This window comes from Triturus cristatus, chromosome 4_2 (genome assembly GCF_964204655.1).
Source record: "Triturus cristatus chromosome 4_2, aTriCri1.1, whole genome shotgun sequence".
In the NCBI taxonomy this organism is placed as follows: Eukaryota; Metazoa; Chordata; class Amphibia; order Caudata; family Salamandridae; genus Triturus; species Triturus cristatus.
The window spans coordinates 709090266-709103761 of record NC_140586.1 but is presented as its reverse complement, the minus strand read 5'-3'; the positions used below and the strand labels follow the sequence as shown (position 1 = coordinate 709103761).

The 13496-nt window shown below is 42.1% G+C and overlaps 1 protein-coding gene across 1 annotated transcript in view; it reads right to left on the bottom strand.

Moving 5' to 3' along the window:
* The window catches only part of NDC1 (NDC1 transmembrane nucleoporin), a 370234-nt gene that overhangs the window by 307773 nt on the left and 48965 nt on the right, over positions 1-13496 (bottom strand). The window contains exons 3-6 of the mRNA XM_085602585.1: positions 8779-8880; positions 7756-7930; positions 6509-6647; positions 1432-1540 (exon numbers count right to left, since the gene is read on the bottom strand). Coding sequence (XP_085458711.1) covers positions 1432-1540; positions 6509-6647; positions 7756-7930; positions 8779-8880 — 525 coding nt within the window. The remainder of the gene's footprint in view (positions 1-1431; positions 1541-6508; positions 6648-7755; positions 7931-8778; positions 8881-13496) is intronic.

Sequence of the window (13496 nt, the reverse complement as noted above, 5' to 3'; positions counted from 1 at the left end):
TACCACCCTTGCACATTAAGAACTGCAGACAACGCCCTGTACCGTACCGCATAGATGTCAGAAGTCATTCGAGGTGGAACAGCACAAAAATTGAAATGTTCAACAGGATCAATATCTATGTGCCAGGTCACATAGGTAGAAAGTCTAAAATGTAGGGATTATGAGCTCACTTCAGTGCAGTGATCTTCCACTACAAACCAGTGTCTTTATTATAACCCCCATGCAACAAAAAATAAAAGGATTGCCTGTGGTTTAAATAAATGGCTTTCCATTTACCAAACTAAGGCGTACTAATTACAAAAGTGTCAGAAATGTGACAGACAAATCATCTTGTTGAGATTTTCACTCCAATTTACCAAAGCTCTGATGCTAATGTTCGCCCTACTGATCTAATTTTCTGTGAGAAAAAAAAAAAGTTTCTCCGCTACTAACCTAATTGGTGGGGAAACTGACCAGCCATGAAGTCCGGAGGTGTATCGACACCCATAGTCATCTAAGTCATACAAGAAAGCACACGTTATTCCTCCAAGCAGAAACCTAAATTAAGCCAATCCAGAGCCTTAACTTTAGTTTAACTGCTGACACCTACCAGACCCTACCCAAAGTAGATTTGCTGACCTACCCGAAACAGCAACTGAAGTCCCACAGTCCGGGCAGTATCAGTATGGATTGTTCAACAGCATAGTAGTGTGTTGGCGAAGGTACTGTTTGTACTAAGTGCTGTTGGTGGATGACGACGTGTTTGCCGTGAAAGCAAAAGTCATCGCGATTGCGGTGAAAGCGAAAGTGATCGCGATGACACGCTCGATGCTCAACATGTGAGGGATGCACGTGCAGCAACGTTGATTGCAGAGGCGGAGCGAGGAGTGCACGCGATTGTGCGCGTAACCAAAAGCTTTTGGAAGCATTTCCAAAAGCTACTGACTAAATGTCTCGCAGCGCATGCGCTGACTCAGCGAGACCTAAAAAGGGCTCGTTTTAGCAGAATACCCAAGAAAAGCTGCAATAAAAAATTGCCATGGCATGTGATGCTGAAACCTAATGCTGCATTTTGCATCATTCATGTGAAAACGTTATCGGGTAAAATATTGTTAATCATCTTGAAAAGGTAAAGCAAGAACTGAGCTACATTTTCATAATATCGTGTGGCTGTACGCGCCAGAGTGTTTTGTGATGTTATCGATTGATTTTAGTGTACAGTGCTTGCAAAGTTCTGGAACTACACATCCTGTGGACATTTTCGAATGGTCCGTCCACAGTATTGTGGTTGGTCCTCACTACGAACTTTTGTTTACCAATCTTACACATATAAGAACAGAGCCTGGAGGCGGTCGTCTGATTAATGACATTTTTTAACCACTTTTTAAAATGTAACAAGCTGCATGAACTAGATTATATCGCAAAAGTAATAAATCAAATAAAGCCTCTTACCCAACATGTAGTAAGTAATAAAAAAGTTTCGAACAAGATACAATGATTCCACACAACCATGCTTTATCAGAAGGGACAATGATCTTCTAAAGCACAAGTACTTGTATTGCTGAAAAGAAGAAAAAACATAAAAAGCCATTTTAAAGTGAATCCAGGACAGGAGTTAAAAAGCTAAATCAAATAAACTATGCAAAAAATGTGAAATACACGATCTTTCACAGGCAACTTCGTGAAATCCCCAGATCACATCGCTATATAGAGCAATTATTCAGAAAATGCAAACCTGTTGCAGAATCACATCATCCAATTATAAAATAATGTTCGTACAACATACACATCTCCAAAATGCTAGACTTTTGGCTCGTTCTTATTACCAACTTTTCAGAACCTTGATCTAGACCCTCTAAGAGCTTTTTCATATTTCCAGCTTTTACTAACCTTGGGCAACAGCATCAAACTAATTGATATAGCTCCAATCCATAAACCAGAGAACCTCAAAACACAAACAGCTGTCTTGTACAACCCCAATTGCATGCATCCCTTGCACAACTTGAAATGTAGAATTCTTGGGGACAGGTCACCAAAACTTAACAAAAGATTAAGAATCAGGAGTTGGAGACTGCAAAGGTCAAGTATGGGCTTCAGACACATAATTGGAATAGAATATTTGTATCAAATCAAATGGCTTCTATAATCTGTTGTGTTCAAAGTAGTGTTATAGGCAGTCTCCCCTAGGCTGCTCTGCAAAGTGAAACGGAGTTCTGAATAAAGAAGGTGATAACTGTAGTACACTACCCTTTAATTTGCAAAGACCTTACCCACTGTATTGGCTTCCTGTTACTCAGTGTTTCACCACGATCAATAGGCTGATTAGAAGAAACAGCCTGATAATCAAACATGTTACATGTGTATAATAATGCTAAACTGGTGCTTCCCTTCTGCAATGTACATATGTGAATAATCATTGTGAAACCAGTATTGTTAAAAGTAAAAGAAAACTTAATAAACCAATTTATAACAAAAAATAAAGAAGGTGATAACTGTAGTGGAATGAGGAAGAAGGTCCGAATATCAGATGAAGGAAGAGTCTCCAGTATGTACCAAGACATCATTTATATCTAATAAAGCCAAAGCCTCTTTGTAAAAATCATCGCAAATGGGCTCACGGTCTTGAGGGTGTGCATTAAATTGTGCAATTTTGCCAAGATTTGCACCATGAAATTTTGCTGAAACTTTCAAGTTAATAAAATTGGTGTTCTTGAATAGGAAACTGGTGAAAAAACTATTGTAAAAAATATGTTGTGTGTGAAACGTCTGCAATATTAAGCTGTAAAAATAGCTTATTTTAAAAGATGTTGATACTGGTAGCAAAATAGTTTGTAGAACCCAACACCTCAAACCTTCAAAAAAGTACAAGGTTATTGCAACTTCAAAAAAGCAAAAAAAACACATTGGAGGGGACTTAAAACCAAGATGGAGGAGTAGTCTCAGCCCTGCCCCACTGTGCACGTTCTCTCTGATTCCTACTGAAGCCATGGCATCAGCAAGAGATTCAAAAAAGTTTTGGGTCAAATGAGGAATTGTGCCACGGGGGAAGGCTGGGATCGGCTAACACCTATGTAGGAAGACAAGTGAGGCTTGGGAATGGTATGGACACAGAAGTGGCAAAAATAGAGCAGAGCACAGTCCTGAAGGCAGCGCACAGGCAGCAGTGCATGTGGAAGGTGAAATGGCTCCAGTCTGGTCTCAGTTCTCCTTCTGGCCCTCCGGTAAAGCAATAGGCAGAATTATGCAGATGTGAAGGAGCTGCACATTCCACTTCCAGGATGCCAGCAGGACCTGCCTGTAAGACAAAGTCAAGGCTTGGCATGGAACAAAGCAGAAACAGGTGGTACCCTCTCTAGCGAGGCACCGATTACTGAAACAAAAGAGTCATGAACTGTGTGAGGCTGGCTGACACTAGAGCACCAGGGAAATCCAGGACACCTGCGGTGGCCCGTTAAAGGAGAGAGCAGGACTACCCGACTTGTAATGGAGGTACCGTGGGACGTAAGGGGCTGATCTGTTCAGGCTAACACCTGAAATATGCAGCATGAAGTGCTACATAGCATGGAAGAGACCCCGCACTCCCCAATCCCCTTGGTCATGCTGATACCTATTACAGGACATTTATGGGGCAAAACAGAGACAGAATATCCCATTCAAACTAATAAATGCCATCCTGCCTACAGCAGGACAATTCCAGGGGGTGCTGCTGAGAAACTGATCTTTAGTGCCATCAGCAAGGGTAGCCAACTGTGTGGAGATTGGGTTTCCACTCTTAAGGCATATTGGGCTCTTGTGGTCAGCTCAAGATCAAGTAGTGGTGAATTACTGTATACATCAAAAGGATAAACTGGATCTGCGAGGTGGGCACCTGCAGAAGGAAAGATGGCTATCAAGTTTTCACAAAGAAATATCTTAAATCATGCATGGCAGGTCTGTAGTCAGAGTTTGACAAGTCACTGGCAAACGATCAAGCGTAACTGATGATTCTAACTTAAAAGCAGACATGAAGAATATAATAATGCACCCCCACACATCCGAAGCACAATTGCAGTCAGCAGCGGACACTGATCAAATGTTGACCTAATCCACACAGTTACTAGAAACACAAACCCTGCAGTTCTTCAACAAATGGAAAGACTTTGCAAATGACTCCTGGCAGGGACGACACCATGATGCACAACCTTAAAGAGGATACAGAGGAAGACATTATAATAACTTGACTCAAAGGCCTGTCCTGATCAGTGTTGAAGGAGTACTCTTCTGTGGTGGACATACAGAAGCCACAAAGAATTGGGTTGTAGTCAGCTGCACCATTAGACCAACTATCAGATACAGAGGCGAAAAGAACTTCCTTTCCTCTGAAAAAAGGATCATCCGCAAGGGCAGAAAGAAGGGTAAAACAGTACAGTAATACTCCTTCAGGGCCGGCCACTTTGCTGAAACGAAAGCAAATATGCTGGTCAAAAAAGAGCTGAACTCTAACATCAAGTTTTGCTGGTTCCTCTGGGGACGGGCAACAATTTCAATAGCAAGAAAAGGGAAACACTGGGCACCTTTGAGGAAGGTGAAAAGTCCAGTCATCGGACGATGAGTCGCTTGTTGAATGGAACATTGGGGAATGAAGGCTGTTAAGGGGCTTGTTTGCAGTGGACAGCAAAACCAAACAGAAATTTTAATTCAAAGAATAAGAGCGATTATACTACCTTAAATTGGCAAAACGGGCTCCTCAATCCCTGTATAAAGAAGCAACTTTTAAACCCCTGACATATGCAGTATCTCACAGAACGCTGGACAGCCACTAACAAGGGCTCATCATAAAATAAAGGGGAAAGGAGTTAGGGATGTCAAAGGAGCCGGGAATGTCAAAGGAGCATGGAGAAATTAGACATACCATGGTGGGACAAAGGGGCACAAACTGTTTAATCACCCCACAAGCTTAAAGAATATGTACACAGGGTTGTATGGGAAATTATGACAATGCAACGTCGAGGATGGTTCACGGATCCACATATGGCGGACCTGCAGTTTGATAACTCCCTTCCAGAAAAAAAGACACTCACTCATGTAAATGAGGTTATGTGGCTCTGAATATTGAATATCTGGAAAGGACACTATTGAGCCTCCGTGTGCCTGATACAGAAGACTCCCTGGCACACAACTATGCCTTACTCCAACATATGCTGGGGACAAGACTAATGCAGATAGCTTCATATTGGAAAAATACAGATTTTAAGAATGGGACACTATGGGTGTCAATAACAGATACTGTGTGAAAAAGGTTTAGCATTCACCAACTGTCTTCTTAACCAAGCTGGTAAACATGGATATGTATCCACCATGAGTAAAAGTAGCACATCTGTTTGATTCTTAAGTGTAGGGCGGGAAAGTAACTCCAGTGGAGATCAGTCAAGTATGGGTTGAGAAGGTGCTTTCAGAGGGAGTGTTAGGCTTATAGTTCTATTGGCCTACAGTTGGAGGCTTCCATTGATTGTTTGACCTTCTTTCTGAACAAGCTATGGGGATAATTTACACTTCATGAAGGACTGTATAACATACTAGTCCCTTGCAAGCCAAAAAGGACAGCAAAAAGAGGTTTAAAAAAAGTGTGGATTGGTTGCTAAATGTTTCTGATAAACGATTAGCTTAAAGAAATTGAGATTTGTTGGGGATATTGTCCAACTTGGTTAAGAACAGATAATGGTTTTAGACAAGTTAATGACCATTACATTAACTTGTTTCAGGAATAAACTTTATAAGTAATCACTTATTTCAAATTATAAATGACAAATGTTTTTGCAGAAACGTTGAACATGCTTGTATAATATTTTTAGGAAATACATGTGTATTTTACCAATATTGAGCCAAAAAACCAACTTCTCAATTAAGATTTATGGGTTTCTGCATTTAAGCTAAGTGCCATATTAGCTATGCGACACGTCCACTAAAATGTTATCTAAATTTACTATAACAGCACCTTTTTACGACTACACAGTATGCCTGCAGCTAGGCTACCCCTTTAAAAAAATAAATGTACCTTTTGGAAATGTTGTAGATAACTGCCCTACATACTAGAAATACACAAGGACAGATGGAGCATGAAAGTTCAAGACTAACTATGGCTTCAGTTCACCTCCGAATACGATTTTATGTCAGAGGCGAAATTAGACCATGGACTGCACCATGTTCATGAAGCTCCTCTGATCGAAAACGATCATGGTCACAGATCACCTTTAACAGAGGGCAATAAAGGAAGTACACCCTACTCTTCATGAGATTTTAAAGTACAATAATAGAACCCCAAACCCTGAATTTTAAGTGTTTAACAAAAGAGCAAGTTGAGTTAAATACAATCAGCTACATTCCATTAAATAAAACTTTAGCAAAGAGAAGCAAAGAGCGCTCACATACTATTGACATCTGAATTCTTAAATGAGGGATGAGCCAGGTAACCATGAATGGATAAGAGCAATTACGGACATCTAACGACAAGAGAAAAATTGCAGTCTAATGAATGCATAGTTTTCCTCACCTGTATAGCTGGAAAAGGTAGATAGTTCATGTTGTGAATAAAACACTGGAGGCTGTAACTGTATCCCACAAAAGCTCCAGCCAAAAGAATGAAGAGGTGGTATTCATTAAGGCACATGTGTATACCGGATCCATCTGGGCTACAGGTAAAGACAGGTTTACAGTAATGGGTCAGAAAATATCATCACTGATGAAACAATTAAAGCTCACAGACATAAATCACCATCACACATTATGCAGGCTAGGATCAAGAGGCTATTAACTATGACGTGGAGTATTCTCATAAAAACTGTAGGGAAATTAACAATCCACTTGCACATAAGCATATCTCTTCAAAAGGGAGAACAATAAGCAAGGAGTGCACTTTAAAACCTAGTAGGCTACAAGAGACGACTGAAAAGGAATACGATCTAAATACTAGTTTACAGTCACAGGTAGGGGCAGGATGTAGAGAGGGAACAGATTCTGGAATGGGGATTCAAACTTGCAAAGGTCTCTTTGTCCACCTACTACAGCAACCATCCCAGTTCCCCCAACCTCCCACCCTCCTTCAGGGCCACTGGTCATCCACCGACTGGAATTATAAAGAATGACATTCAAGAACTACATAGTGCAAAATTCTGGCTGTGACAAACATCTACCCCATGCATCTTAGCCTCATGCAGGCACGCTTGCTATCGAACACTTTTATTGGGACAGTGAACTAAGGTTGAAGCCATGAACCTCTGGCAGCAACTGAGCAGAAAAGAGGTCTCCAGAATTTCAGTTGTTAGAGGGGGTGACAAAGGGGAGAGAAAGGGAGGGGAAGAAAGAATGTTTTTTGGGGGTTCATCATGAGTGCAGTTACATCTCAGCAGCAGAACCTAGACTATTCTCTTTGATGTACATATGCTGCAAGTTACAAACAGCAATACAAAAGATGCCAAGTTAAAGGTCATCCTGCCTTTGTAACACTCTCCCTTGACTCACAAGAGGAAAATCTTCACAGCAATCAGCCTCTTTAGTAGAGACGACTACAGGTTTTCACTGCTTGCACTAAGGTCATCAATTGTTGAATGAAAGATTCTGGATTTATACATCATTTATACACGGGTTGTTCAGATGTACAAATTATGTACGTGTGTGTTATTCTTTGGTTAACAAGATTTTCATATGCAATTTTATTTTAATGCAAGGAAAAAAATGGTACATCAGTGAAAAAACTGCTCAAATAATCAATAACCTTAAGAAAGAAGATTGCAAACTCACCTTTCTGTAGAAGAACATGGCACAGCAAGATACTGGTATCTGCCCTTCGTCATAACAGCAGCACACCAAGCTAGTAGCATTCCCATCATGGCATGAACTACTGAATGAAGAACCTGATGTGGGTGGATCACTTTTCCAATCAAAGCAAATCGAGAGCAAGGAATCGAAGGCACAACTGCAAGCAGAAAGCACAAGTAAGCTTCATGAAAAGACATTAACCTAACTAGATGTATGATGGTTTTGATAAACAAGTGATGCCAAATCATTTTATGTCAATGAAATAATGCACTGGAAAATAAGCAAACTATTTTAATTCAGAAATACTTGCCGAAACATTTTATCAACCCTTGTGCATTAACAACAGTGACATAAATGTACAACTGAATCCTCCTATGCCACATTCAAAATAATTCCCTAGGAGTACAAAAGGATTCTGAATTCTAGATCTAGCCACTGCGAAATTCGACACACTTGGCCACTCCAAAAACGTATAGGAACCAATATAAATTAAACAGAACAAACAAATAGTCAAAACATGAGATTTTATGTTATCTTATATTCTTGTTACCCTCAATCTGGTTGTATTTCTTACTGCACTCTGTGTGCTGGCTAAGGAAGTAAAATCTATATTGCTTCCATTCTACCACCCTTCATTTCCCAACATCTGCAAAACGGGATAATAAGCAGCTCGGTACAAACTAAATAAATTAAGTAGGAAATATCCCCCATCTCAGAATAAACATGGGAGAGATAAGCCGGGGCAGAGGCAAAAGCACTAATCGAATAATTCAAAATCGCTACGGACAATACTTTAATACGAACACTGAAAGGAGGAAGCATAGCTTTAATTCTTTGGGCCCTAACCTATGCCAGCTAGCTTCACACAGCGTTTCAAAGTCCTACACCTACATAAAACACTGAATCAGGATAGAGAGGATCAATATTACCCAATGTGCTACCATAATATGGCTACTTTCCACGGGGAAGAGGAACTGCAGCCTTAAAATGATGTCCAAAACTTACCAGTATAAAATTCCAAATTGAAGACGCTGATGATCATCATCACCGCAGTCATAAGCAACATACAAAAGAATGTGTAGGAGCTCCCTAAATCACCAAGCGAATCTGGAAGCAATCAGAATGTGAACAGTTAATGAAACATTTGCAAACTGCACAATTTTAATAGTTTGAAGAGATAATTAAACAAAATGTTGATCCGTAGCACACAGGGCAGCGGAGCAGGACAATTGAGATGTCAACATTTGGAAGGTACATGCTTTCACCAGTATTATTAAAATGTATCACAGATTTCTGTAAATGTGATTTATTTCAAAACCTTTTCAATGCACTATAAAACATACTGTATGCCTGTAATTCAGCAGCAGAGCGTAAAGATTAAACCGCACTGCTTATCGGCATCGCAGTAAACCGTGGGTAATTTTACTACTTCTAATGTCCAATGATCAATTCCATGCCAGTCCTATTTCTGTGTTGTTCTGATTTAGGTGAGTGCACTTTCTAAGTAGCTTCCTTAGGCTGGTGGGGCTTTCTTTTGATTTAAAGGGATGGTTAACCCATTTTTTTAAAAATGTTTTTGTATGGCGCCTTATCTCCGGACACAAGACACATTACAGAGAACCAAACAGTTAACTTGAGTTGGAGTGTCAAGGACCAGAGAGGTGGTTACAGGCGTCAGTGGGGGCACAATAACATCCAGCAGCCCTTGGCCAGCGAGACCGCCCACTGTGCAGCTGTGACCGGAGGAACTGCCTTCAAAAGGCAAAAATGAACTCCAAAATTTACTATTGTAATGGACTCTTCTTGACGGCCCACAAGAAAGCCTTAGACAAACTGCAACTGGTCCAGAACGTGGCAGCTAGGCTGCTGTTGGGGATCCCAAAATATCAGTCGGTATTCAAGTTTCTTCCCTCACTTCACTGGCTTCCGGTTAAGAAAAGCATTATGTTCAAATCCTTATGTTTAGCCTTCAAAGCTCTCCACTCAAAAGGACCTGCCTCCATTAGGCAACTCTTCCATCACTATATCCCGACCAGAAATTTAAGATCGGCCTCCCAGGCACAACTGGCCGTGGAGGACCACTTGGGGAGGAAAGAGTTTCAGTCACCACTGCTAAACTCTGGAACACCATGCCACTCACACTAAAAACACTAAAAAACCTCAAGTAATCTGCTCTTTTTTCGTAAAGCACTAAAAACCTGGCTTTTCAATAACCAGATCCAACCAACCTCTTTACTTGGCAGCTTGCCACTGTCTGGGGCTGCTACCCAGTTCTTTTCTCCCCTCATGAAGCTTCAGCGCCTAGACACCTGCGGGTATTAGTGCGCTATAGAAATTATATTTTCATTTCATTTCAAAAGCAGCAAGCCATTCCCACAGCGCCTGATGCACCGAGACACGTGCCTTGGTCAAGAGCAGGCCCCATCTGCACCGGTCAGAGGGCGGAAAAGGCCAAGACAGCCCTTATGCCCAGTAAGGTAACTGCTCTGGCTTATTACTTGTCCAAGTCTGATGGGGAAACAAAAGAATGGGGCGGGCGCCCCCAGAGACACAATTACCACCAATGACTCCTTTCTGGGTCATCTCAAAAGAAATAGCCTGGGGAGACTTGATCGTGCCAACTCACGGCGATATAGCTACGGCTGAAATACACCCCCAGGGCTAATTCACTCGGCAACTGGCTCGCCGTCTACAGCTATTGAGGTCTATGCCAACGTGAACTCCTCTCCCCTTGCGGAACCACTGGCGTAAGAAAAGAGAGGAGGGCCAAAATACGGGCATGCAGGAAAGCATATAAAACTAGCTATAGCAATAAGCAAACAAGAAATCAAGGATAAAGTTTGGCATGAGTTACTGCAGCCTAGTGCCCTCATAGTAGTGCTAAATTCAGGGAAATAGTGAACAGACCTTTCTTCTCAGACATGGAGAACCACAGGCTGGACTGTAACATCTCCCCCAAAAGATGGGTCTCACATTTCCAGATGATGTATGGTAGGGTGAGGACGGAGGTCTGTGATACTGCATGGGAGCATGGTAAAGACTATCATCCCCTGATCTTTAGTGAAGGGGAGGTGTATGAGGCCATTTTAGACTAGACGGGGGAAGACCCGGGCCCAGATGAGGTCCCCGCTGGTCTTTATAAGGCAGGTCCTGAAACCTGGGCTAAAACGGACGCTGGTCTTTAACCATTTCCACCATGATGAGGATGGAACGATTCCATCCTCAGCCACGGTGGTCGTGTGCTGAGGACGGAACCAGGGGAGTGGGGGGGTGTTGGGGAAGGGGTGTCAGTGTGCTCGGACTGTCGCTTGGCAGGCAGTGTGCATTGAATGGTGCTTGGCTGACTGTGTGTGGACTGTCGCTTGGCTGGCGGTGTGGCTTGAGTGGACCCCCCAGCGTTTTCTTACCCAGCATCCTCTGCAAACCCCAAATTTAGCTAATTCATTTTCCTCAGGTGTCTATGTGGAAACGTTGAAGGATCACCGCACCAGGACAAATTTCCTACCACCCAGCATTCCCCTTGATCTCCTGATGAATATGATGCCTCACTTGTCTGGGTGGGCCAAGTGCCTGCAACAAGGAAGGACCCAAAACGTATTGTGGAGGCATCAAAATCCTCAACCACAAAATGACCTGGTTTTGCAAGGGGGGGCACCTGTCTTTTTGGTCCCAGGCTCCTATTTATCCCCGCAACGCTAAGGGTCCAGCAGACATAACAGTATATTGCTTTAAAAAATCTGCCATACTTGGAAGAAGTTACAGGTGAAAACGTAGGCACAAACTGCTGTTTTTAACTCAATTTCAATATTTTTTTATTTTAACTGTTACTTTCTATAGGAAAACCTTGAAGGATCTACACAAATGACCTCCTGCTGAATTCAGAATTTTGTCTACTTTTCAGAAATGTATAGCTTTTCGGGATCCATTATTGGTTTCAAACCCATTTCTACCACTAACTGGAAGGAGGTTGAAAGCACAGAAAATAGGCTATGTCCCAGTTAAATGCCAAAACTGTGTAGAAATGTTGCGTTTTCTGACAAAAGTCGGCCTGTTCCTGAAAGCCGGGAAGATGGTGATTTTAGCATCGTAAAACCTTCAATGATACCATTTGTAGGGAAAAAACTGAATATTTCTTCTGCTGCACTGTTTTCCCATTTCCCCCTTAAAAAACACAAAATTGTAACTGTATTGTGTCTAATTTCTCGGGGAATCCACAAACCCTGGGTACCTTTAAAATTATCAAGATGTTGGAACAAAAGGATGCAAATTTGTAGTGGATATCTTATGTGGACAAATAGTTACAGGGGCCTAAGCGAGAACCAACCCGAATAGCCATAAAAAGGGATTAGCACGGGGTACGGGAAGGCCTAGCAGTGAAGGGGCTTAATGCAGCATTTTGATTATTATACCTTTATACAAAAAAAAAAAAAGGTCGAGGAATGACCCTCGATGTTACCATCCCTTCTTCCTTTTAAATTCAGCTGTTAAAGACATGGGAAGAGTTGTGCTGGCCACAATGACATCTTGGCTAGATAACGTCATTTCCTACCTCCAATATAGATCAGTGTATTAACCTCCAGTTGATTGTTGGCAAATACACCATAGCCAAATACCCAAAGAGTGGGGGTGAGGGGGGGGGCTGCTTTGTTTGGCCCTTATGGACCGCTCTGCCATTGACCGAGTCAATGGATCTAAGCTCTGGCCTTTACTTATCAAATCAAGCTGGGAGTTGAGCATGATTTTTTTAGGTCGACAATAAGCATACGTACTTTTGTATATTTCTCATGTTGGATTAAAGCCATGCCGCTGCTTTTGATCTGTTTCAGTGCAGGCCTGGGTGTAGTTCTTGGAGTTTCGCTACACGGAACTCCACGAAGTGACAAAAAAAAACTCCGCAGAGTTCCGCAAGTGGCGGAGTGCAGTGCGAGCTGCCGTTAACGCTGATCTTCCTGCCGCTCAGTTAGAAATTCTACCGGAGCAGCAGTTCGCGCTCGTCAACTTACCATTCGCGAGCGGAGAAAAACTTTGCTGCACTCCGCAGAGTGCAGAAATCTCCGTGAACAGAGTGGGGTGCACTGCCCAGGCCTATTTCAGTGTCCTTTAAACATCCTTGTTTGCTAGTGGTCAGTTCTGCCTCTTTGTCCATCCTCTCCTCTTATGTTCCTCTCAAGGAGCAGAGACTAAGTACCATCTGATTCCGCTATGATTCTTATTTAGGGGACTATTTTTTCTTGGTTTCCTGCTCTGTTATTTTTTGCCAGTGTTCAGCTTGGGTGCCATAGATGCTTAAATAAATATAGCATTGCTCCCTCCCACCTCCTCTTAATGCCAGAGTTGTGTTAGTGCTGCCTTGCGTAAAGTGACTCCGCTCCGTTGCTTGTATTTGTTTTTTGCCTTATTGCACTTTGATGTCCACCAGCAGTTGGGCTTCTTTTTGGTAGGATATTGGTTTGGTTTTGGGCTTTCTTTCAAGGGTGATTGGGCTGGTTGAAGTCGTTAATTGCTTCCTGTTGTGTCTTAGCGTTTTAATTCATTATTACAAGGTCTCCATTATTGTGCAGTAACGGTTTCTGGTAAAGCTTTAAGCAGTGATGTGGATGTTTTGCTTTTCAGAGTGCCTTTACGGTTTCAGAAGCGGAAGATGATACCCACGAGGGTCTGGAGATCCGCAGTAGCACTCTGGAGGCTCTGGAAAAGAGATTGCAGGTGTGTATCGACTACCC